The following is a 23537-nucleotide window of genomic DNA, read 5'->3' on the forward strand; positions in this document are numbered from 1 at the left end:
GAGAGGGCGAGGGGAGGGAAGAGCCGCTGTTTCCCCCAGGATAAGGGGCTCCCCTCTGTTGAGCTGGGCCTAAGCCAACATGCCCCCCGGCACCCAGGCAGGGCAGGGACGCCTCACCTTGGACAGCGTGGCCGTGTGCTGCTCCCAGATGGTCAGCTCCTCCATGTCAGCCACCTGGTCAAGGGGAACGGGGAAGGCGGGCGTGAGGCCACACAGGTGCATCCAAGCACAGGGGGAGTCCCCAGTCCCCAGCCCAGGGTGGGAGTCCAGGCCTGCCAGGCCTGTGGTTGGAGGCTGTGGACAAGCTACTACCTCTCTCAGGCCTCAGGGTTTTTTGCTTGTTTTTCATTGCGTTTTTTGAGACGGAGTCTGGCTCTGTCTTGCAGGCTGGAGTGCAGTGGCACGATCTCAGCTCACTGCAAAATCCAGGTGCAAGCGATTCTCCTGCCTCAGCCTCCCGAGTAGCTGGGATTACAGGTGCCCACCACCATACCCGGCTAATATGTACTTTTAGTAGAGATGGGGTTTCACCATGTTGCCCAGACTGGTCTTGAACCCCTGGCCTCAAGTGATCCACCCACCTCAGCCTCTCAAAGCATTGGGATTAAAGGCGTGAGCCACACACCCGGCCCAGACTCAGTTTTTCATCTGCAAAATGGGTCTAAGTCATTAAAATAGGTAATTCTGCTTCCCCCTGAGGGCACTGGGCGATATCTGGGGACATGTGTGGTTGTTGAGACTTGGGGGCGCTCCTGATATGGAGGTGGGTGCTGCTCAGCACCCTGCAGTGCCCAGGACAGCCCCAACCCAGGGGACAACCCGGCCGTGGATGTCAGCAGTGCCAGGCGGGAGAGACCCTAGTTTAGGTGACCTGAACAGTACCGGGTGCACACAGGAAGCAACTTCCTGGTCCCTCTCGCTCTGGAAGGTCTGGCTCAGTTCCCTGGAGAGGATCGAGCCAGGCCCGCCGGGTAGAGGAAGCTCACTCTGCTCCCGCCACCGCGGCTCCTTGCTGTCCCTCCAATACCCATGTGCCAGGCACAGTCCTGCCCCAGGGCCTTGGCACCAGCCTCACCCTCCGCACGCAGCGCCTTCCCCACATCCCCCACCTTCCTTCAAGGACTTAACTCAAATGTCACCTCCTTGATGCAGTCCCCACTGACCATCCGGTTTAGCACTGTAACTCCCTTTGGCCGGGCACAGTGGCTCACGCCTATAATCCCAGCACTTTGGGAGGCCGAGGCGGGTGGATCACCTGAGGTCAGGAGGTCGAGACCAGTCTGACCAACATGGTGAAACCCCATCTCGAAAAATAAATAAATAAATGAGAACTGTAACCCCCTCCTGACCACAGCTGACAACCACCTCATCCCTCTCTCCCTGGTCTATTTTCCTTCACAGAACTTGCAGCCTGGCCGGGCGCAGCGGCTCACGCCTGTAATCCCAGCACTTTGGGAGGCTGAGGTGGAAGGACCACCTGAGGTCAGGAGTTCGAGACCAGCCCGGTCAACATGGTGAAACCCCGTCTCTACTAAAAATACAAAAATTAGCCGGGCGCGGTGGCTCAAGCCTGTAATCCCAGCACTTTGGGAGGCCGAGGCGGGTGGATCACGAGGTCGAGAGATCGAGACCATCCTGGTCAACATGGTGAAACCCCGTCTCTACTAAAAATACAAAAAATTAGCTGGGCATGGTGGCGCGTGCCTGTGATCCCAGCTACTCAGGAGGCTGAGGCAGGAGAATTGCCTGAACCCAGGAGGCAGAGGTTGCGGTGAGCCGAGATCGAGCCATTGCACTCCAGCCTGGGTAACAAGAGCGAAACTCCGTCTCAAAAAAAAAAAAAAAAAAAAAAAAAAAAAAATTAGCCAGGTGTGGTGGCAAGGACCTGTAATCCCAGCTACTCGAGAGGCTGAGGCAGGAGAATCGCTTGAACCCGGGAGGTGGAGGTTGCAGTGAGCCAACATTGCACCACTGCACTCCAGCGGTGGCCTGAGCCACCGTGCCCAGGCGATTCTGTTATTTTCACGTCTGTGGCATAGATGAGAATACCAGACTACGCCAGGCTGAGGTACAAGGTCACCTGGCCACACCTCCACCCTCCCTTCCCCCTGCCAGGACAGACCAGGTCCCGCTCCCCAGGCAGGGGGCAGATGGGGGGAGGGGGAGGGGGTTTGTAGAAGTGACTCCTCCCCCTCCCCTGCTGCGGGGTTGGGTGTGTGACTCCCCAGGCCCGGGCACCGCCCACTGGTGCACTCCAGCCTTTTCTTGTAAGCTCCAGACTCTCCAGGAAAGGCAGCGTCCCTGATTCTCCCGGAGTGGGAAGCGGGGTGGAGGGGAGAGAGACAGAGCACACGGCAGGCGGTTCCCAGGGAGCCAGGGCAGCGCTCAGGACCCGACTCAAACCCACGTCTGCCCACCCTGTTAGCCATGGTGGGGCCTCTCCCGGCCTCAGTCTCCCCATCTGTGAAATGGCCACTGCCCTGTCTTCCAGGGGTGTTGGTTTGGGAGAAGGGGATGGATTCAATGGATGAAAAGCTGAAGAGGCCTTGAGAAGGCGGCGGCCAAATAATGACTTTTTCCTTTGGGTAATTTTTTTTTTTTTTTTTCGAGACAGAGTCTCGCTCTTTCGCCAGGCTGGAGTACAGTGGCATGATCTTGGCTCACTGCAGCCTCTGTCTCCCGGGTTCAAGCGATTCTCCTGCTTCAGCCTCTGTAGTAGATGGGACTTCAGGTGCCCGCCACCATGCCCAGCTAATTTTTTTTTGTATTTTAGTAGAGATGGGGTTTTACTATGTTGCCAGGATGGTCTCGGTCTCTTGACCTCATGATCCACCCACCTCAGCCTTAAAAAGTGCTGGGATTACAGGCGTGAGCCACCACACTAGGCTTTTTTTTTTTTTTAATGGAGTTTTTTGCTGCCGTTGCCCAGACTAGAGGGCAATGGCTCACTGCAACCTCCACCTCCCGGGTTCAAGAGATTCTCCTGCCTCAGCCTTCCAAGTAGCTGGGATTACAGGCATGCGCCACGAAGTCCAGCTAATTTTGAATTTTTAGTAAAGATAGGGTTTCACCATGCTGGCCAGGCTGGTCTAGAACTCCTGACCTCAAGTGATCCACCCACCTCAGCCTCGAAAAGTGCCGGGATTACAGGCGTCAGCCACCTTGCCCAGCCTCACTCTTGCTGTTAACCATCAGGCCACAGTGGCTTTCTGATTATTTATTCTTTTTCTTCTGAGCTTATTTTTCAAAATAGCTTTTTTTTTTTAAAAACCTGCTTTGATGTTATACTTTGTGTCCTTAAATTGGCCCAGGGCTGGGCCCGGTGGCTCACACCTGTAATCCCAGCACTTTGGGAGGTCGAGGAGGGTGGATCGAGATGTCAGGAGTTTGAGACCAGCCTGACCAACATGGTAAAACTCCGTCTCCACTAAAAATACAAAAACCAGCCGAGAGGGTCCAGGCACGGGGACTCACGCCTGTCATCCCAGCACTTTGGGAGGCCAAGGCAGGGGGATCACAAGGATAAGAGATCGAGACCATCCTGGCCAACATGGTGAAACCTCGTCTCTACTAAAATAACAATAATTAGCTGGGCGTGGTGGCGCGTGCCTGTAATCCCAGCTACTCGGGAGGCTGAGGCAGGAGAATTGCTTGAATCGGGGAGGCGGAGATTGCGGTGAGCCGAGATCGCGCCATTGCACTCCAGCCTGGGCAACAGAGCAAGACTCCGTCTCAAAATATATATATGTGTAAATTAGCAGGGCATGGTGGCATGCACCTGTGGTCCCAGCTCCTCGGGAGGCTGAGGCGGGAGGATCGCTTGAGTCCAGGAGGTGGAGGCCGCAGTGAATTGTGATCATGCCACTGCACTCCAGCCTGGGCGATGGAGCAAGATTCTGTCTCAAAAAATTTTTTAAATGGCCCCAAGGAATGTGTACTTCCTGACGTTAAGAGGCGGTCCCCAGGGAACCAGGGCCCCGGGGAGAGAAGCGAGGGAGTGCAGGTGGTCCAGGCTTGTCCCAGCTTGTGCGGGGCCGTCTCCGTGGAAACCAGAAGCTTTGTGTAAACCCTCCAGAGCTCCTCGGTGCCTGAGAGATGAATGGAACCGCACAGCCTGCCTCATCTTAGTTCACCTCCAAACCTTTCCCTCGTCTGTCCTCCAGATCTGGGACACGTTTCACGGGATTCCTGCCTGGCCGGCCCCTGTCACTGAGCTCTAGGCTCAAATGCCACCTCCTCAGGAAGTCCTCCCTGACCACCCAGCTAACCAATCTTCTCTGGTCCCCTATCACTCCTGCCTATGTTATCATTATTATAATTTTTTTTTTTTTTTTGAGGCAGAGTCTCGCTCTGTCGCCCAGGCTGGAGTGCAGTGGCATGATCTAGGCCCACTGCAACCTCCCGGGTTCAAGGGATTCTCCTGCCTCAGTCTCCCGAGTAGCTGGGATTACAGGCATGCGCCACCACGCCCAGCTAATTTTTTTTGGTACTTTTAGTAGACACAGGGTTTCGCCCTGTTGGCCTGGCTGGTCTGGAACTCCTGAGCCCAAGTGATCCGCCCACCTCGGCCTCCCAAAGTGCTGGAATTACAGGCATGAGGCACCGCGCTGGGCCTCGTTTTATTATCTTTCATTCCAGGCGTCTAAACCCATCTTTATTCTCTGTAACCGTCAGTCGGTAAGGTTGGTAAGTTTCTGGTCTTTCCTCTTAGGCTGTGAAAGGAGGCATGTCTCTCTCTCTCTAGCTACTTAAGGCCGAGGTGATCAGCCATAAGCCTTCTTTCAAGGCCTTGAGTGATGGTGGTGCGTGACTCCCGGACAAACTCCTATTGATCCTTCACAGCCCCAGTCTCCTCCTCGATACGCATATCTCACATCCTTCGCTCTGGCCCAACTGTGACGATTGGGCTGTGGGATGTCAGAGTGCATTTGTCCACCCTACGCCTTCCCCCTCAGTCTGAGGGCTCCCGATGGGCAGGGATGGGCCCCCGGGCCCCCAAAGGACCACGCTCCCTTAAGGAAGAGGTTTCAGAATGAGTGAATGGTGGAATAAAACACACTCCGAGCCAGGCGCGGTGGCTCAAGCCTGTAATCCCAGCACTTTGGGAGGCCGAGGCGGGTGGATCACGAGGTCAAGAGATCGAGACCATCCTGGTCAACATGGTGAAACCCCGTCTCTACTAAAAATACAAAAAATTAGCTGGGCATGGTGGCGCGTGCCTGTGATCCCAGCTACTCAGGAGGCTGAGGCAGGAGAATTGCCTGAACCCAGGAGGCGGAGGTTGCGGTGAGCCGAGATCGCGCCATTGCACTCCAGCCTGGGCAACAAGAGTGAAACTCCGTCTCAAAAAAAAAAAAAAAAAAAAAAAATACCACACTCCGGCCAGCGACTCAGCAGGTGTGTGCGAATTCCCAGCCCTGCTGCGGTGCAGGTGAGCTCTGACAGGGCGGGGCTTGAGTCTGTCCCCGGCCCCCGCCCAGCGCTGGACACAAACAGCAAACAAGAGACCCGCCCGGAGGGGAAGGGCTGGTCCCAAGTCACACCGCCCCCAGCCCCGGGGCACGGGGCTCCCAGGCGGCCATCCCCTCTCCCCCTCCCCACCCCACCTCCAGGAACAATGGCAGAGGGGGAGGTTTCAGCGAACAAATACGCCAGTTGGGGCAGGGATTCTGGGAGCTGTGCCTAGAGGCCAGGAAGAAGTCGGAGGGAAGCAGGAGTGCTGGGTCCTGGAGCTTCGGGGGGAGTAGGGGTCTGGCCACACGCCTCTGCAGCCTCAGTCTACCCTCGCTGGTGGGTGTGAAGGAGGCGGTCCAGGCTCCATGCCTGGATGGTGAAATCCCTCCGGAGACAAGGGTCGCCCACCCGCTGGCACACCACAGCCACCTCCGCCTGGTAATGCCTGTTAACGGCTCTGTACACAGTAGGCACCCAATAAATGCTGGTGCTTCTTCCTGCAGCTTTGCAAGAGGTGAGTGTTCACCAAAGCCACCCAGCCCACAAATGAAGTCCCTGGCCACTGTGCCGCTGTGGGCGTCCAAGCTTAGCTGGCTGCACACCCCGGGCAACGGGGCATGAACTCTTCTGCCCACCTACGATGCCCCAATCTCTGAAAACACAGTTTTCTCTCTGTTTAAAATGCTGAGCACCCATCTTTCGGATGAGGGAAGGAAAGGGCTTCACTCGCTGGCCCCACGTTACACATAGCATAGTGGACAGAAAATCCGGGACTTGAACCCAGCTCTGCGGGATTAAAGGAGGCGGGTCCTGGGGCAGAGGAGGCTCCAGGAGAGATGGTCTTTGGAGGCAGGGATGGGGGCCCGGGACCCATCTCCAGCTAGCCACCGCATCCCTCTGGGACTCAGTTTCCCTGCCTGTTACGTAGGTAGCAGATGTTCTGGGGTCCTGAGTTCGACTCCCAAACCTACTTTCCCCAACCCCAGAGCGATCCCCTCCCCCTGCCGCCCTCGGAAGGTTTACTCGCCTGGAATCTCACCGCCATGGTCCACCCGGGAGCTCTCCAACCCCCCTACCCGAGGGGGGCCTGGAAACAGTCAATCGGCCCCCACCCCGGGCTGGGGGAGGAGGCTGGGAGGGTCACGGCGGGCCGAGGGCTCGGTTGTCGCCCTCCTCCTGCCAGCTCCGCAGCTCCCGGCTGCACCCGCCCCTCTTCCTCCTCCAGGTCCCAGGCCGGCCCCGCCCCTGCCCGGACACGCCCCCTGAACCCCGCGGGTTTTCTCTCCCTCCCCCTCCCATCGCAGGAGCCAGGCCCTGGGGCGGAATCTCCAGGCCGGGTTTTCCCGCAGCCGAGCGGGCGCCGGCGGCCGCGGCCGGAGCCCGACCAGACAAGGCTGCCAGCAAGACCCGGCAGGGGTCAGCCCCGCACTCGGAATGGAGCCTGCTAGTTGGAAGCTGTTTCCGTCCGCGAAATGGGCATATTTTGAGGTGCGTCTGGAAGGCCTCTCGGATCAGAAGCTTGTCGAGGGCCAGAGACCTCCGCAGCATAGGGTTGGTCCCTGGGTCACCTTATCTGCTAGAGGTTTGTCCGGTTCCACAGAGGGGAAACTGGGGCCCCAGAGGCCAGGGGCATGGACTTTCTGAAGGCGCAACAGCGGCCACATGCCTTTTTCCTGCCATCCCGGCCTCTGGGCTCTGTCTTCACACCCAGCACCCAGGAAAGAAAGAGGCAGGGCGGGGTCAGGCGCGGTGGCTCATACCTGTCATCCCAGCACTTTGGGAGGCCGAGGCGGGCGGATCACCTGAGGTCAGGAGTTCGAAACCAGCCTGACCAACATGGTGAAACCCGGTCTCTACTAAAAATACAAAAATTAGCCAGGTGTGGTGGTGGGTGCCTGTAGTCCCAGCTACTCGGGAGGCTGAGGCAGGAGAATCGCTTGAACCTGGGAGCGGAGGTTGCGGTGAGCCGAGATCCCACACTGCACTCCAGCCTGGGCAACAGAGCAAGACCCTATCTCAAAAAAAAAAAAAAAAGAAAGAAAGAAAGAAAAAGGACAGGGGCAGGGCAGGAGGAAATTCTTTGGGCTCTGGAAGTAAAGGTCAGGTTTCCTTCTCCTCCTCCCCCGCCCCGGGGGCCTGGGATTCTGAGATTCCTAAGGTTAGACCTAGAAAGGACTGGACCAATGTAGCAAACCTTCCTGTCACCTAGGCGGGCGGGGCTGGTCGTGGCTGCACCCACACATTCCTTACTATAAAAAAAAAATACAACCTGAGCCCCGGTGAGCCTGGGCCCCACCCCAAGGTTATAGGGGCAAACCTACCCATAAACACGCCTTCCAGACTTCTCCAGTCAGGGCTCGGCAAGAAGAGGAGTCCCAGATTGTGGCTAGAGGTGAAGGCATAGACCAGGCGTCCCCAAACTACGGCCCCCCGCCGCACTTCAGGAAGGGGCACCTCTTACATTGGTGGTCAGTGAGAGGAGCACAGTATGTGGCGGCCCTCCAACGGTCTGAGGGACAGTGAACTGGCCCCCTGTGTAAAAAGTCTGGGGACGCCTGGCATAGAGGAAACTCTAGGGGGTAAAAGAAAGGCTTCCTAGAGGAGGGGTCATCACAGCTGGGGTTTTGAAGTTTGCTTAAGAGTTTGCTAAGTGAACAAGGCTGCCCCGGAGATGACGTCTCACCCCCTCCACGGCAGTTCTACCCGAAGCACTAGTCCAGAGACCAAGTCAGCTACAGTCAGCCCCTCAAGGGTCCCAAAGGCCCCTCAAGGCAATAAAGCATTGCCAAAGCCCCTGGTAGAGACCCACTTGAAACCTCAGAGCTGAGAGGGTTCTAATACCAGTTCTCACTTATTTGCTGTATGACCTCAGGCAACTTCCTTTCGCTGTCTGTTCCTCAGTTTCCACATCTGTCATTGGGGAAAATAATAGCCCCTACATCACAGGGTTGTCAAGAGGATTAAAAGGGCCTTAGAGGCCAGGCACAGTGGCTCGAGCCTGTAATTCCAGCACTTGGAAGGGCCAGGTGGGAGGATCACTTGAGGCCAGCCGTTCAAGACCAGCCTGGGCAACGTAGTGAGATACAATCTCTATTTAAAAAAAAAAAATAAGAGCCGGGCGCGGTGGCTCAAGCCTGTAATCCCAGCACTTTGGGAGGCTGAGGCGGGCGGATCACGAGGTCAAGAGATCGAGACCATCCTGGTCAACATGGTGAAACCCTGTCTCTACTAAAAATACAAAAAATTAGCTGGGCATGGTGGCACGTGCCTGTAATCCCAGCTACTCAGGAGGCTGAGGCAGGAGAATTGCCTGAACCCAGGAGGCGGAGGTTGCGGTGAGCCGAGATCGCGCCATTGCACTCCAGCCTGGGTAACAAGAGCGAAACTCCGTCTCAAAAAAAAAAAGAATAAATAAAAGGGGCCTAGAATAGGACATAAATGTCATGTGCCATCTCATCCTAGCAGCGTGTCCTTCTGCACACCACTCTGTACCTCAGTTTCCCCATCTGTACGTGGGAATAATAATAGTACCTGCCTCAAAGCATTAAATGAGTAAATGTGCACAGTATTCTTAGAAAGATCTCACTATGTGTTGGCTATTATATTTATCGGGGAATTCCACACACACATTATTTCATTTTTGAGACAGCGTCTCACTGTTGCTCAGGTTGGAGTGTAGTGGCACAATCTCGGCTCACCGCGATCTGTGCCTCCCGGGGTCAGGCGATTCTCCTGCCTTAGCCTCCCAAGTAGCTGGGATTCTAGGCGCCCGCCACCACGCCCAGCTCACTTTTATATTTTTAGTAGAGATGGGGTTTCACCATGTGGTCCAGGCTGGTCTTGAACTCCTGGCCTCAAGTGATCCGCCCTCCTCGGCCTCCCAAAGTGTTAGGTTTACTCCCAGGCACACACACATATTTTATAGATGAAGGTTCAGAAAGGGCCCCAGGCGCACTGAAGGCTGCAGTGAAGGATTCCTGGCCCCCAAACTCCTTCCAGGCCCCCATGCTGAGCCCATGTGGAATCACTATTAACACTACGGCTTGCTGAACACCTGCTGTATACCTACAGGCAGCTCCGCCCTCCCCTGTGTGACATCCAGTCCCCAGCAGGTGGTGCCAAAATGACTTTAGGTGAAAAGGTCCAGCGATTTTTAAATAGCTGGGTATTTGTTTTAGTGAGTTATGGGGGGAAAAAAAGCATAATTCCCTACTGGCCCGCACACTTCGGGGTTCATGGCTGCCATCAGGGAGGTGGAGGCTGCAGTGAGACCTGATCACACCACAGCACTCCCGTTCCCGGGCAACTAGTGAGACCCCATCTCTCCACATCCACAAAAAATTTAAAAAAATATCTTGCCAGGGATGGTGGCTCAGGCCTGTAATCCAAGCACTTTGGAGGCCAAGGCGGGTGGATCACCTGAGGTCAGGAGTTCAAGACCAGCCTGACCAACATGGTGAAACCCCGTCTTAAAAAAAAAAAAAAAAAATCTTAGGGTGGGTGCGGTGGCTCATGCCTGTAATCCCAGCACTTTTGGAGGCCAAGGTAGACGGATCGTGAGTCAGGAGTTCAAGACCAGCCTAGCCAACATGACAAAACCCAGTTCTACAAAAATACGAAAAACTAGCCAGGCGTGGTGGCAGGCACCGGTAATCACAGCTACTCAGGAGGCTGGGGCCGGAGAATCACTTGACCTTGGGAGACAGAGGTGGCAGTGAGCCGATATCACACCATTGCACTCCAGCCTGGGCGACAGAGCGAGACTCTGTTTCAACATATGTATATGTTAGCTATGGCCGGGTGCAGTGGTTCACGCCTGTAATCCCAGCACTTTGGGAGGCTGAGGCGGCCGGATCACTTGAGGTCAGGAGTTCAAGACCAGCCTGGCCAACATGGTAAAACCCCATCTCTACTAAAAATATAAAAGTTAGCTCGGCATGGTGGCACCCGCCTGTAATCTCAGGTACTCGGAGGGCTGAGGCAGGAGAATTGCTTGAACCTGGGAGGCAGAGGTGGCAGTGAGCTGAGATCGTGCCACTGCACTCCAGCCTGGGTAACAGAGCGAGACTCTGTCTCAAAAATAAATAAAACTGCTGGGCACGGTGGCTCATGCCTGTAATCCCAGCACTTTGGGAGGCTGAGGTGGGCAGATCACCTGAGGTCAGCAGTTCGAGACCAGCCTGACCAATATGGTGAAACCCCGTCTTAAAAAATAAAATAAAGGCCGGGCGCGGTGGCTCACGCCTGTAATCCTAGCACTTTGGGAGGCCGAGGCGAGTGGATCACGAGGTCAAGAGATCGAGACCATCCTGGTCAACATGGTGAAACCCTGTCTCTACTAAAAATACAAAAAAATTAGCTGGGCATGGTGGTGCGTGCCTGTAATTCCAGCTACTCGGGAGGCTGAGGCAGGAGAATTGCCTGAACCCAGGAGGCGGAGGTTGCGGTGAGCCGAGATCGCGCCATTGCACTCCAGCCTGGGTAACAAGAGCGAAACTCTGTCTCAAAAATAAAATAAAATAAAATAAAATGAAACAGTAAGTGGGTTACCCTCCTAGCAATGAGTGGGGCTCCTGGGCCATGTTTACTGGATACGCTTGGCTGTAGCCACAGTTACACACAACACTCATGTGCCCACTTTGCAGCTGAGAAAACTGAGGCCGGAGGGTGAGCCTGACCCACGGGATCTGTTTGACCCTCTTCCTCACACTCCCAGCCAGTGCCTCTCACTGGAGGGGCACCCTTGGCAATGTCTTGAGACATTTTGGTGTTCAAAACCAGGCTGAACATGGTGGCTCACACCTGTAATTCCAGCATTTGAGAGGCTGAGGTGGGCAGGTCACTTGAGGTCAATAGTTCGAGACCAGCCTGGCCAACAGGGTGAAACCCCATCTCTACTAACTATAGAAAAATAAACCAGGTGTGGTGGTGTGCACCTGTAATCCCGGCTACTCGGGAGGCGGAGGCAGGAGAATCACTTGAACCTGGGAGGCGGAGGTTGCAGGGAGGCGAGATCGCGTTACTGCACTCCAGCCTGGGCGACAGAGCAAGACTCCGTCTCAAAAACAAAACAAAACAAAACAAAAAACCAAAAAAAAATTGGAAGGTACAGCTGGCAGAGAGTGGGTAGAGGCTAGGTACGCTGCTCAGCACCCTGCCTTGCCCAGGACGGCCCACCCCAAAAAAGGGTCCGGCCCCAGATGTCCATGGCCAGGGCAGAGAAACTGCAGTCACCCCTTTAAGAGAGGAAGCAGGATAACTACCCCAGGACACACCGTCTTTCTCCGACCACTCACCAGCTGCTCTCATGTTCGTGTCCTGCTCAAGAACACTCAATGGCTCGCTAGTACCATCCTCCGAACCTGAGTTCAAATCCTTTGGAGATGGGCGTAGTCTTGAGCCTCTTATCCCCACCACCCCCAACCTTCAGCTCACCCTCGTGAATTTAAAACCTGCTTTTCTGCTGTCGCCTCAGGAAGTCAAAATAGTAACGGTACGAAGAAAAGAAAAAAAAGAGAAAATCTGCTTTTTGGCAATCTACATGTATGCCTTCGTACGAGAGAGCAGGGGCTGGCCTGAGGTCCTCCAGGGACTCAGGGCCACCGGGAGTTGGGGAGCCTTGTGGGGGTTACTCTGGGGCTTTCGGTTTCTCTGGTTTGGGTTGCTTGGCTGGGCCGGAGGAGGCTGAGATTGTATCTGTAGCCGAACAGGTCTGACCAGAACCCAAGGATGCCTTGAGGCAGTTTCTGCAGGCCCCTGGGCTCTGGCTCATTCTTTTAGTATTAATTGGGCACCTACTGCATACACAGTGATGGTGCTGGAGGAGAAGTGATTGACAGACTCAGTGGCAGCCCTGAGACTTTGTGGGAGACAGATGATCATTGAATAATCGCGTATGGAAGTAAGAACTACAATCTAGGCTCTGACCGCTTCCTGAAGTCCCATCTACTCAGCAGGATCGCTTTGGCCCAGGAGGTCGAGGCTGCCGTGAGCTATGATTTTGCGCCACTGCACTCCAGAGAGCAAGGCAGGGAGGCTTTCCCCAGGCTGAGAGCTCAGGGAGGGCTTCCCTCGGGAGGTGGCGCTGGAGAGGAGGACTGAGCTTTAAGACAAGTGACCGGCCAGGTGCGGTGGCTCACGCCTGTCATCCCAGCACTTTGGGAGGCGGAGGCGGGTGGATCACGAGGTCAGGAGTTGGAGACCAGCCTGACCAACATGGTGAAACTCCGTCTCTACTAAAAGCACAAAAATTAGACGGGTGTGGTGACGCATGCCTGTAGTCCCAGATACTCTGGAGGCCGAGGCAGGAGAATAGCTTGAACCCGGGTGGCGGAGGTTGTGGTGACCCGAGATTGCCCCACTGCACTCCAGCCTGGGTGACAGAGCAAGACTCCATCTCAAAAAAATAAAAAATATAAAACAGCCAAGTGGCCAGCCAGGTGCAGTAGCTAATGCCTGTAATTCCAGCACTTAAGGAGGCTGAGATAGGAGGATCACTTGGACCCAAGGGTTCAAGACCAGCCTGGGCAATGTAGCAAGACCCCATCTCTTTAAAAAAAATTAAAAATTAGCTGGGCATCAGCTACTCAGGAGGCTGAGGAAGGAGAATCTCTTGAACCCGGGAGGCGGAGATTGCAGTGAGCCAAGATCTTTCCACTGCACTCCAGCCTGGGCAACAGAGCAAGACTCTCTTAAAAAATAAATAAATTACCTGGGCATACAGGTGGCCCATGCCGACAGTCTTAGGTACTCAAGGGGCTGAGGTGGGAGGATCGCTTGAGCCCGGGAGGTTGAGGCTGCAGTGAGCTGTGATTGCACCACTGCACTCCAGGCCAGAAAAAAAGAGTGTGGGGAGTGAACCAGGTGAGGGGAATCCAAGCAAGGGATAGTTAGACCCGCGGGAAGTCAGCAAGGAGCCCTGCAGATGTCTGGGAGGTGGTGTTCCCGGCAGAGGCCACAGCCCATGAAAACGCCCTGGGGCAGGACCATGCCTGGCGCCCTGGAGAAACAGTAAGAGTGAAGGGACCCCTGTGGCTGGGGCAGAGTGTGGGAGAGAGGGGAAGAAGGGAAGGGCCGGGAGATGAGCTGTTGGGGCAGGTCAAGCAGGGCCTTGCGGGTTACAGGGAGGCCTTGGGATTTGACGCCAAGGCAGGTGGGAGCCATTGAGGGCCCTGATGATGGTGCTCACAGGCGCCGTCTGGTGGCTGCCGCAGGGAGGACAGACGGTGGCGGGCAAGGATGGGAGCGGGGACCAGGGCAGAGGGAGCTGAAAAGGCGCAGGTAGGCGAGACTGGGGAACCGCGGGGAGATTCTGAAAACACCTGCACGCGGAGCCTCTGCCACTGGGGACAGACGGGCTGTGGGAGGTGAAGGGAGGCCACTCCCAGGTGTGGGTGCCTGGGCCTCCGGAAGCGGCGGGTGAAGCCTCTGGGGCGACGGGACTAGGTGGGAGGGGTGGGAGGGAGATGGAGCGGCAGTGGGTGGGGTCTGGCTGGACAGGGACGCTCCGGGAAGGTCACGAGGACCCCCAGACCCCGCGGAAGCCTGCAAGGTGTATATTTGTGGCAGGGCACAGTGGTTCACGCCTGTAATCCCTGCGCTTTGGGAGGCCGAGGCGGGCGGATCACAGGTCAAAAGATCGAGACCATCCTGGCCAACATGGTGAAACCCCGTCTCTACTAAAAATACAAAAAATTAGCTGGGCATGGTGGCGCGTGCCTGTAATCCCAGCTACTCAGGAGGCTGAGGCAGGAGAATTGCCTGAGCCCAGGAGGCGGAGGTTGCGGTGAGCCAAGATCGCGCCATTGCACTCCAGCCTGGGTAACAAGAGCGAAACTCCGTCTCAAAAAAAAAAATAATAATAATAATAATAATAATAATAATAGTAATAGTAATTTTTAAGTTATGACCAGGTGTGGTGGCTCACGCCTATAATGTCAGCACTTTGGGAGTCCGAGGTGGGTGGATCACCTGAGGTTGGGAGTTCGAGACCAGTTTGACCCAAATGGAGGAACTCCCATCTCTAATAAAAAAAGAAAAAAAATACAAAATTAGCTGGGCATGGTGGCACGTGCCTGTAATCCCAGCTACTCAGGAGGCTGAGGCAGGAGAATCGCTTGAACCCAGGAGGCAGAGGTTGCGGTGAGCCGAGATCGCGCCATTGCACTCCAGCCTGGGCAACAAGAGTGAAACTCCATCTCAATAAATAACTAAAGTTGCAGAGAAGTAAATAGGTGGAGAATTCCTTTATACACACAACTGATTCCCACTCATACCATCCTGCATGATTACCCGGGTACATCTATTACAAGCAAGAAACAGCAGGAGCGCCACCCGCTCACTGAACTCCACACTCACTCACGTTTCTCCGCTGGCCCGTTCCCGCCCCAGGGCCCCATCCAGGATTCCACATGGCATTTAGTTTCACGTCTCCTTAGACGCCACTGGGCTGTGACCGATTCAGTCTTTCCTGTTCTGTGACCTATTAGTCTGTGCTGGGCAGGTCTTTTGCAGAACGTCCCTCAAGGTGGGGCCATCGGGGACCAGCAGTTTCACTCCTGACTAGACTGGGCTGATGGGTTTTGTGGGACCCTGGGAGGTTTTAAGGAAGCCGTGTGGAGAGGATGGGGCAGGAGCAGAGACGGAGGGCGGCCCGGTGGGAGGAGACTCCTGAGTCTGTGGCTTGCTGAGCCAAAAGACCTTTGAGGAAGGACAGATTCGAGGTGTGGCCGGCTCAGCCCTAAGGCCCTGGAGGCTTGAAGAATGTCCCAGCACTTGGCGTCGTCCGGGGAGGCCAGAGGACCTCATGGGGGGCACTTTGAAATAGGAGGGGAGCGTGGAATCTGCTCCAAGCCTGGAGTGTGGAATGCGGCTCAGGGGGCTCAACAGAGGACTTTTTGTTCTGTTTTGTTTTGTTTGAGATAGAGTGGTGCTCTGTCACCTAGGCTGGAGCGCAGTGGTGCAATCACAGCTCACTGCAGCCTCAACTTCCTGGGCTCAAGCCATCCTCCCACCCCAGCCTCCTGAGTAGCTGGGACCACAGGCGCACGCCACCCCGTCTAGCAGATTTTTGTGTATTTTATAGAGACAGGATCTCGCTATGTTGCCCAGGCTGGTCTTGAACTGTTGGGTTCAAGTATTCTTCCTACCTCGGCCTCCCAGGGTGTTGGGATTCCAGGTGGGAGCCACCAAGGCATGCCAAAGATGCTTTTTCCCACAAAAGGGAGGACGGCCGAGCTCTAGTTAAAAGCTCCACAGGCCGGGCGCGGTGGCTCAAGCCTGTCATCCCAGCACTTTGGGAGGCCGAGGCGGGGGGATCACGAGGTCGAGAGATCGAGACCATCCTGGTCAACATGGTGAAACCCCGTCTCTACTAAAAATACAAAAAATTAGCTGGGCATGGTGGCGCGTGTCTGTAGTCCCAGCTACTCAGGAGGCTGAGGCAGGAGAATTGCCTGATCCCAGGAGGCGGAGGTTGCGGTGAGCCGAGATCGCGCCATTGCACTCCAGCCTGGGTAACAAGAGCGAAACTCCGTCTCAAAAAAAAAAAAAAAAAAAAAAAAGCTCCACATGCCGGGTGCGGTGGCGCGTGCCTGCAGTCCCAGCTACTCGGGAGGCTGAGGCGGGAGGATCGCTTGAGCCCAGGAGTTCTGGGCTGTAGTGTGCTATGCCGATCGGGGGTCCGCACTAAGTTCGGCATCAATATGGTGACCTCCTGGGAGCGGGGGACCACGAGGTTGCCTAAGGAGGGGTGAACCGGCCCAGGTCAGAAAAACTCCCGTGCTAATCAGTAGCGGGATCGCGCCTGTGAACAGCCACTGCACTCCAGCCTGGGCAACATAGCAAGACCCCATCGCAAAAAAAGAAAAAGAAAAAATTTCACAACAGAGAGAGAAGAGCCGAGCCCACAGGAATTCCAGCCCCCGCCTCAGTTTCCTCACCTGTAAAATGACACCGTCTACATTATCGTGTTGTCATTCTGGGCAGCGGCTGGGTGTAGAGGAAGACACCTGACACCTATTTTTTTTTTTTTTTTTTTTTTTGAGACAGAGTCTTGCTGTGTCTCCGAGGCTGGAGTGCAGTGGCACGATTTCGGCTCACTGCAGCCTGTGCCTTCAGGGTTCAAGCCATTCTCCTGCCTCAGCCTCCCAAGTAACTGGGACTACAGGTGCACACCGCCACACCCGGCTAATTTTTGTATTTTTGGTAGAGACGGGCTTTCACTCTGCTGGCCAGGCTGGTCTCGAACTCCTGGGCTCAAGTGATCCACCTACCTCGGCCTCCCGAAGTACTGGGATGACGGGCGTGAGCTTCCGCATCCGGCCCAAAGGAGAATTGAAAGAACACAAACACGAGGCAGTCAAGAAGGCTCTCACCAAGTTACCAACTGTGCAGCCACTGGCCTAACTGTGTTTCCTGCTTTATGTCTGTCTTCCCCCCAAAAAAATATCCGCCCCAGGACACCCCACCAGGGCAGGAAGCTTGGTCGGCCCTCCTCACTGCTGGATCTCCAAGGCCTGGTGACTCCACACAGGTGCATACAGTAAGCGCTCCATAAATGCCAGTTCCCTCCCTGGGCAACCCCTCCCCCCAACCTGGTCTTCCGCTGACCTCAACCCATTCCAAAGGGTGTCAGGCTCCACCCTGAGCAAACAGCTCCCCTGGCGCCCGGCCAGCCCTAAAGGAAGAAACTCCCTGCCCTGGACTTTCCCCGGGGCTCAGGGCCAGGAGGAAGCCCCAAGCCAGGGGCAGGACTTTCTCCAGATGCTGAGCCTGGGGCATTGGCTGGGGGCAGGGCCAGCCTCCAGAGCCCCCCTCCCCGACCGCAGCTCCCCATCTTCTGCATCTTGATTCTTTCCCGCCTGTCATTTCTGCTTGGCTGTGCAGCCCCGGGTAAGTGGCTGTCCTTCTCTGAGCCAGAGTTCACCCTCTACAAACCAGGAAAGCCAATGAGACCACAGGCCTGGCCTTGCCCTCTGAGTTCCAATTCAGAATGGGACAGCTTATCTTGACCCCAGAATGACTGAGAATCTGTTACCCAGTCTATCACGTCTGGCACTCAACAGCCCTGTGACTCAGTGACTCAATAATCCCCCCGCCCTGCCTTTTTTTTTTTTCTTTTTAAGACAGAGTTTCGCTCTTGTTGCCCAGGCTGGAGTGCAGTGGTGCAATCTCGGATCACCGCAACCTCCATCTCCCGGGTTCAAGCGATTCTCCTGCCTCAGCCTCCTGTAGCTGCGATTACAAGCGCCCGCCACCATGCCAGGCTCGTTTTTGTATTTTTAGTAGAGACAAGGTTCCACCATGTTGGCCAGGCTGGTCTCGAACCCCTAACCTCGTGATCTGCCAGCCTCAGCCTCCCAAAGTGCTGGGATCACAGGCGCAAGCCACTGTACTCAGCCCTCAATATCCCCATTGTACAGAGCAGGAAACAGAGGCCCAGAGAGGAGGGAGGGGTAGAAGCCAGATTTACAGGCGGGCATAGTGGCTCGCGCCTGTAATCCAAGCACTTTGGAGGCCAAGGCGGGTGGATCACCTGAGGTCGGGAGTTCAAGACCAGCCTGACCAACATGGTGAAACCCCGTCTTATCTAAAAAAAAAAAAAGAAGAAGAAGAAAGAAGCCAGATGTACATGAGTCCATGGGTTTGCTCTCAAAACTCAGGCAAGGTGGGGTCCAAGCTGCCCACCCCCACAGATCCCGGATCACAAGCAAGCCCATTCCCTGGGAGCTCTGCGGTCACACAGCCACAGGGTGACCCCAAATGCCAGGCTGCTCTGTCCCCCACCACGCAATCATCTATGCCTCTCCAGCCCCAGGGGACCCTCTGGGTTCAGGAGAAAGAGAGCTGAGATACAATCAGACACTTGGCTCACCAGGAAACTCCCTTTGTCCTCCCATTTGGGAGCAAATGACCCAGAAAAACACTTTTACCACCGACCACTCCCCTCTTCAGAGCCCCTTCCTCCTCCCCCTCTGCCCCGTCCTACAGAGATTTTGCTCAGAGAAGGAGTAAAGATTAGCAGAAGAAGGCCGGGCACGCTGGCTCACGCCTGTAATCCCAGCACTTTGGGAGGCCAAAGCGGGCGGATCACAAGGTCAGGAGTTCGAGACCAGCCTGGCCAACATGGTGAAACCCCGTCTCTACTAAAAATACAAAAATTAGCTGGGTGTGGTGGCGGGTGCCTGTAATCCCAGCTACTCAGGAGACAGAGAAGGGAGAATCGCTTAAACCCGGGAGGCAGAGGTTGCAGTGAGCTGAGATTGTGCCACTGAACTCAAGCCTGGGTGATAAGAGCAAAACACCATCTCAAAAAAAAAAAAAAAAAAAAAAAAAAGCCGGGCGCGGTGGCTCAAGCCTGTAATCCCAGCACTTTGGGAGGCCGAGGCGGGTGGATCACAAGGTCAAGAGATCGAGACCATCCTGGTCAACATGGTGAAACCCCATCTCTACTAAAAATACAAAAAATTAGCTGGGCATGGTGGCGCGTGCCTGTAATCCCAGCTACTCAGGAGGCTGAGGCAGGAGAATTGCCTGAACCCAGGAGGCGGAGGTTGCGGTGAGCCGAGATCGCGCCATTGCACTCCAGCCTGGGTAACAAGAGCGAAACTCCGTCTCAAAAAAAAAAAAAAAAAAAAAAAAAAAAAATTAGCAAAAGAAATCCCAGCCCAGCTTCTCTCCTCGAAGTTCCCAGAGGTTCCAGCGGTGAGAACGGGGCGAGGGGGTTGAGGGTGGGAGATGCAGTTGTTTGAAAACTTGGGAGCCTTTAAAAAAGTTCCAGGAGGCTGAGGGATGGGTGAGGTTGCAGCCTGTCACACCTGTCACCTGCAGGAGGAAAACCCAGGCCCCGTCTGCGCTGGTATCCCCTCCCCCTCCTCAGCTTGGGGGATTAGAGACCCACCTGTGCCCCTTCGCTGCCTCCCCATTCCCGGCACCACCCAGGCAACAATGCCCCTTTTAAGTCTCCAGCTCGGCATCCCGGGCAGGCCGCCAGGGGCAGTAACTGCCGGTCAGATAATCTCTCCGAAACTATGTCAGATGCCCACGCAGTCGTGTCAGCTTCCTGCTTTCTGAGGAGCCAGCCGGGGAGACAGCTCAGGGTGGGCAGGGGGTGGTCCCAGGACCCTCAGAGGGGGAAGCCCAGCTCCGACAAGGCATGCCGGGTCAAAAGCAGAGTTGGCGGGGGGACTTACCTGTCTGGGAGGCTGGGTGGCCTCTGGGTAGGTGGCAGGTGCCAGGGGCCCGGGTGCCTGCCTGGCACAGGTGGTGAGGATGGAACCGAGGCTTGTCGCTCTGGCCCTCCCCACCTGCTTTACCAACTTTTCCTCTCCTGTGGCCGGTCCCCTGCCAGGTGCAACCTGCGACCACAGACACAGGGAGACCGACCAGGGTGAGGGGGCGGGGCTGGGTGTGTGGCTCTGTCGCAAGGTGGCCTCACGTGGGAGCAGCTGGCCTTAACCCCTGCTTGCCCAGAGGTGAACTTGCTCCTGCCTGTGCCCTCACTGCCAAGGCCAGGGCATCGATCACAGGTGTCCGCACATACGTAGGAGGTGCTCAGGAAACCCTTTTTGGCTGCATTCAGCAATGAATGAACCACGCTTCTTGCATCTGGGGCTGCCCAGCCTGGGTGCTGGCTGAGCCTCCCCCGGCGAGGCATGCCAACCCATCGGGTTGTGATTCAGCTCACTCCCTTCCCCGCTGCAGATCTGTGAATGAAGTCAGCCTCCCTGCTAAGAACTGGCCAGACCGCTGCGCAGAGAAGCTTCTGCCACTTCCCGGCTCTGTGGCTTTGGGCAAATCACCCTGCCTTCTGGGTGTCCTCATCTAAAAAACAAGAAGGGATCGGGTGTGGTGGCTCACACCTGCAATCCCAGCACTTTGGGAGATTGGGAGGATCCCTTGAGGTCAGGAGTTCGAGACCAGCCTGGCCAACATGGTGAAACCCTGTCTCTACTAAAAATACAAAAATTAGCTGGGCGTGCTGAGGGGGTGCCTGTAATCCCAGCTAGTCGGGAGGCTTAGGCGGGAGAATCGCTTGAGCCCAGGAGCCCAGGAGGCAGAGGTTACAGTGAGCCAAGTTTGTGCCATTGCACTCTAGCTTGGGTGACAGAGCAGGACGCTGGCTCAAAAATAAATAAATAAATTAGAATGCCACCTCCTGAGGTCCTAGATTTTGTCATGCTCAGCCCTGGTATGTCCTATGGCCTAGCACAGCGCCTGGCACACAGTAGGTGCCCAATACATGTTTTTTTGTGTGGTTGTTGTTTGTTTTCGAGATGGAGTCTCTCACTAGCACTCGTGCTGGGGTGCAGGGGTGCAGTCTCGGCTCACTGCAACCTCCGCCTCCCGGGTTCAAGTGAGTCTCCCGCCTCAGCCTCCTAAGTAGCTGGGATTGCAGGCGCCCGCCCCCACTCCAGGCTAATATTTTGTATTTTTAGTAGAGACGGTGGGGGGGGGGGTTCACCATGTTGGCCAGGCGGGTCTCAAATTCCGCACTTGGTGATCCACCCACCTTGGCCTTCCAGACTACTGAGATTACAGGCGTGAGTCACCGCACCCGGCCTCAGTTCCTGTTTTTAGAATGAATGGACGACACTCCCTCCAGCCTGCAGTACCTACGCTGACGGTAGTAGCCACTGTAGCCACCAGGCGGCGCCAGAAACCACACAACCGACCCCATCCGGGCAGCCTGGGTTTTCCACCCTGAGAAATGGGGACGTTTTTCAGGGTCGTGGGAGATGCTGGGAAGGCACAGAAGGCCGGTGCCACTCCCGGACCACAGCCCCTCCTCGCTGTCCCTTGTCTCTCCCCTCCTGCCACGCCATCCTGGCCCTAGTTTCCTTTCTTTCTTCTTCTTCTTCTTTTTTTTTTTTTAAGACGGGGTGTCACCATGTTGGTCAGGCTGGTCTTGAACTCCCGACCTCAGGCGATCCGCCCGCCTTGGCCTCCAAAGTGCTTGGATTACAGGCGCGAGCCACTGCGCCCGGCCCCTGGCCCTCATTTTCTTAAGTTTTTATTTTGAATTAAAGTTATACAGGGGGCTGAGCACAGTGGCTCACGCTTCTCATCCCAGCACTTTGGGAGGCCAAGGCGGGAGGATCACCTGAGGTCAGAAGTTCGAGACCAGCCTGGTCAACACGGTGAAACCCCATCTATACTAAAAATACAAAAATTAGCCGGGTGTGGTGGCATGTGCCAGTAATCCCAGCTACTCCGGAGGATGAGGCAGGAGAATCACTTGAACCCAGGAGGTGGAGGTGGCAGTGAGCTGAGATCATGCCACTGCACTCCAGCCTGGGCGACAGAGCAAGACTCCTTCTCAAAAAAAAAAAGAAAAAAAAAAAAAAAAGGAATCAAAAAAACTACTAATACCGACGTTTACTTATCTACTTACGGCTTCAGAGATGGGGTCTTGCTCTGCTGCTCAGACTGGAGTACCATGTCACGATCAGAGCTCACTGCAGCTTCAGGCTCCTCAAGCAATCCTCCCATCTCAGCCTCCTAAGTAGCTGGCAAACTAAAAAAAAAAAAAAAAAAATTTGAACCAGTACGGTGGCTCACGCCTGTAATTCCAGCACTTTGGGAGGCTGCAGTGGGCAGACCACCTGAGGTCAGGAGTTCGAGACCAGCCTGACCAACATGGAGAAACCCGGTGTCTACTAAAAATACAAAAATATCCCAGCATGGTGGTGCATGCCTGTAATCCCAGCTACTTGGGATGCTGAGGCAGGAGAAACACTTGAACCCAGGAGGTAGAGGTTGTGGCGAGCTGAGATAGTGCCACTGCACTCCAGCCTGGGTATCAAGAGCAAGACTCCATCTCAAACAAATGTATTTGTTTTTTGTAGAGATGAGGGGTCTCACTGTGTTGCCCAGGCTGGTCTAGAGCTCCTGAGCTCAAGCAATCCTTCTCCCTTGGCTTCCCAAAGTGCTGGAATTACAGGTGGGAGCCACCGTGCCCAGCCTAAGGGTTATTTATATGCATAGATAATATAATAATTATGATTTATATTTATGTAAATAAAATAAACATTATTATATATACTCACATAAACAACATAAACCTTATTATGTGCTTATAGAAGGAACATCAATATGGCCGGGTGTGGTGGCTCACGTCTGTAATCCCAGCACTTTGGGAGAGGCGGGCGGATCACTTGACATCAGGAGTTCAAGACCGGCCTGGCCAACATGGTGAAACCTCGTCTCTATTAAAAATACAAAAATTAGCCGGGCGTGGTGGCAGGTGCCTGTTGTCCCAGCTATTCAGGAGGCTGAGGCAGGATAATTGCTGGAACCCAGAAGGTGGAAGTCGCAGGTGTCACTGATATGTTTTGTGTAGATAAATGTTAATGTGTGTTGTGCAGATCAGTGTTATTTGCATGTGCTGTGTAATGTCACTGTTACTGATATGTCTTGGGTACGTATTGTGTAGATTTGTGTTAATAACATATAGTGTGTGGATTTGTTGTTGGCATGTGCTTTGTAGACCCATGTGGGTTAGTTTTGTTTTTCGCTTTTGTTTTTGATTTTTGAGACGGAGTCTTGCTCTTGTCACCAAGGCTGCAGTACAATGGCACAATCTCGGCTCGCTGCAACCTCCGCTTTTGGGTTCAAGCGATTCTCCAGCCTCAGCCTCCCGAGTAGCTGGGATTACAGGCGCATGCCACCCTACCCGGCTAATTTTTTTTGTATTTTTAGTAGAGACGGGGTTTCGCCGTCTTGGCCATGCTAGTCTCGACCTCCTGACCTCAGGTGATCCGCCTACCTCGGCCGCCCAAAGTGCTGGGACTACAGGCATGAGCCACCGCGCCTGACCGGATCCATGTTATTGGCATGTGCTGTATAGGTCCATGTTACTGCCATGTGTTGTGCCCAGCAACGTTATTGATACGTGTCGTGCCTGTCAATCTTTCTGACCTAACACGCTGGAACGGTGAGCCTGGCGCTGTCCTCCCACCCCTGGGCGCGCGGGGGCGCTCGATGCGCTCCCGGCCGCGGGTGGCACACAAGCCCCGCCCCCGAGCCCCGATTGGCTGCGCGTGGTGCGCGGCGTCGCACGCACGCAGGCCCCGCCCCGCCCG

The 23537-nt window shown here is 55.2% G+C and overlaps 1 protein-coding gene across 4 annotated transcripts in view; it reads right to left on the minus strand.

The window, feature by feature from the left end:
- The window catches only part of TJP3 (tight junction protein 3), a 42023-nt gene extending 22180 nt beyond the window's left edge, over nucleotides 1–19843 (minus strand). For 2 of the 4 annotated variants that reach the window (XM_039466191.2, XM_039466190.2), the window contains exons 1-2: nucleotides 6482–6657; nucleotides 118–174 (exon numbers count right to left, since the gene is read on the minus strand). In XM_039466191.2, the coding sequence (XP_039322125.2) occupies nucleotides 118–174; nucleotides 6482–6499 (75 nt within the window). In that variant the 5' untranslated portion in view covers nucleotides 6500–6657. Of the gene's footprint in view, nucleotides 1–117; nucleotides 1517–6481; nucleotides 6658–19646 lie in introns of those variants that run through there. The other 2 variants (XM_039466192.2, XM_074384799.1) reach the window with 2 other exon arrangements.
- Between the last annotated feature and the right edge of the window lie 3694 nt (nucleotides 19844–23537).

This window comes from Saimiri boliviensis, chromosome 14, assembly GCF_048565385.1.
Source record: "Saimiri boliviensis isolate mSaiBol1 chromosome 14, mSaiBol1.pri, whole genome shotgun sequence".
Lineage (NCBI taxonomy): Eukaryota > Metazoa > Chordata > Mammalia > Primates > Cebidae > Saimiri > Saimiri boliviensis.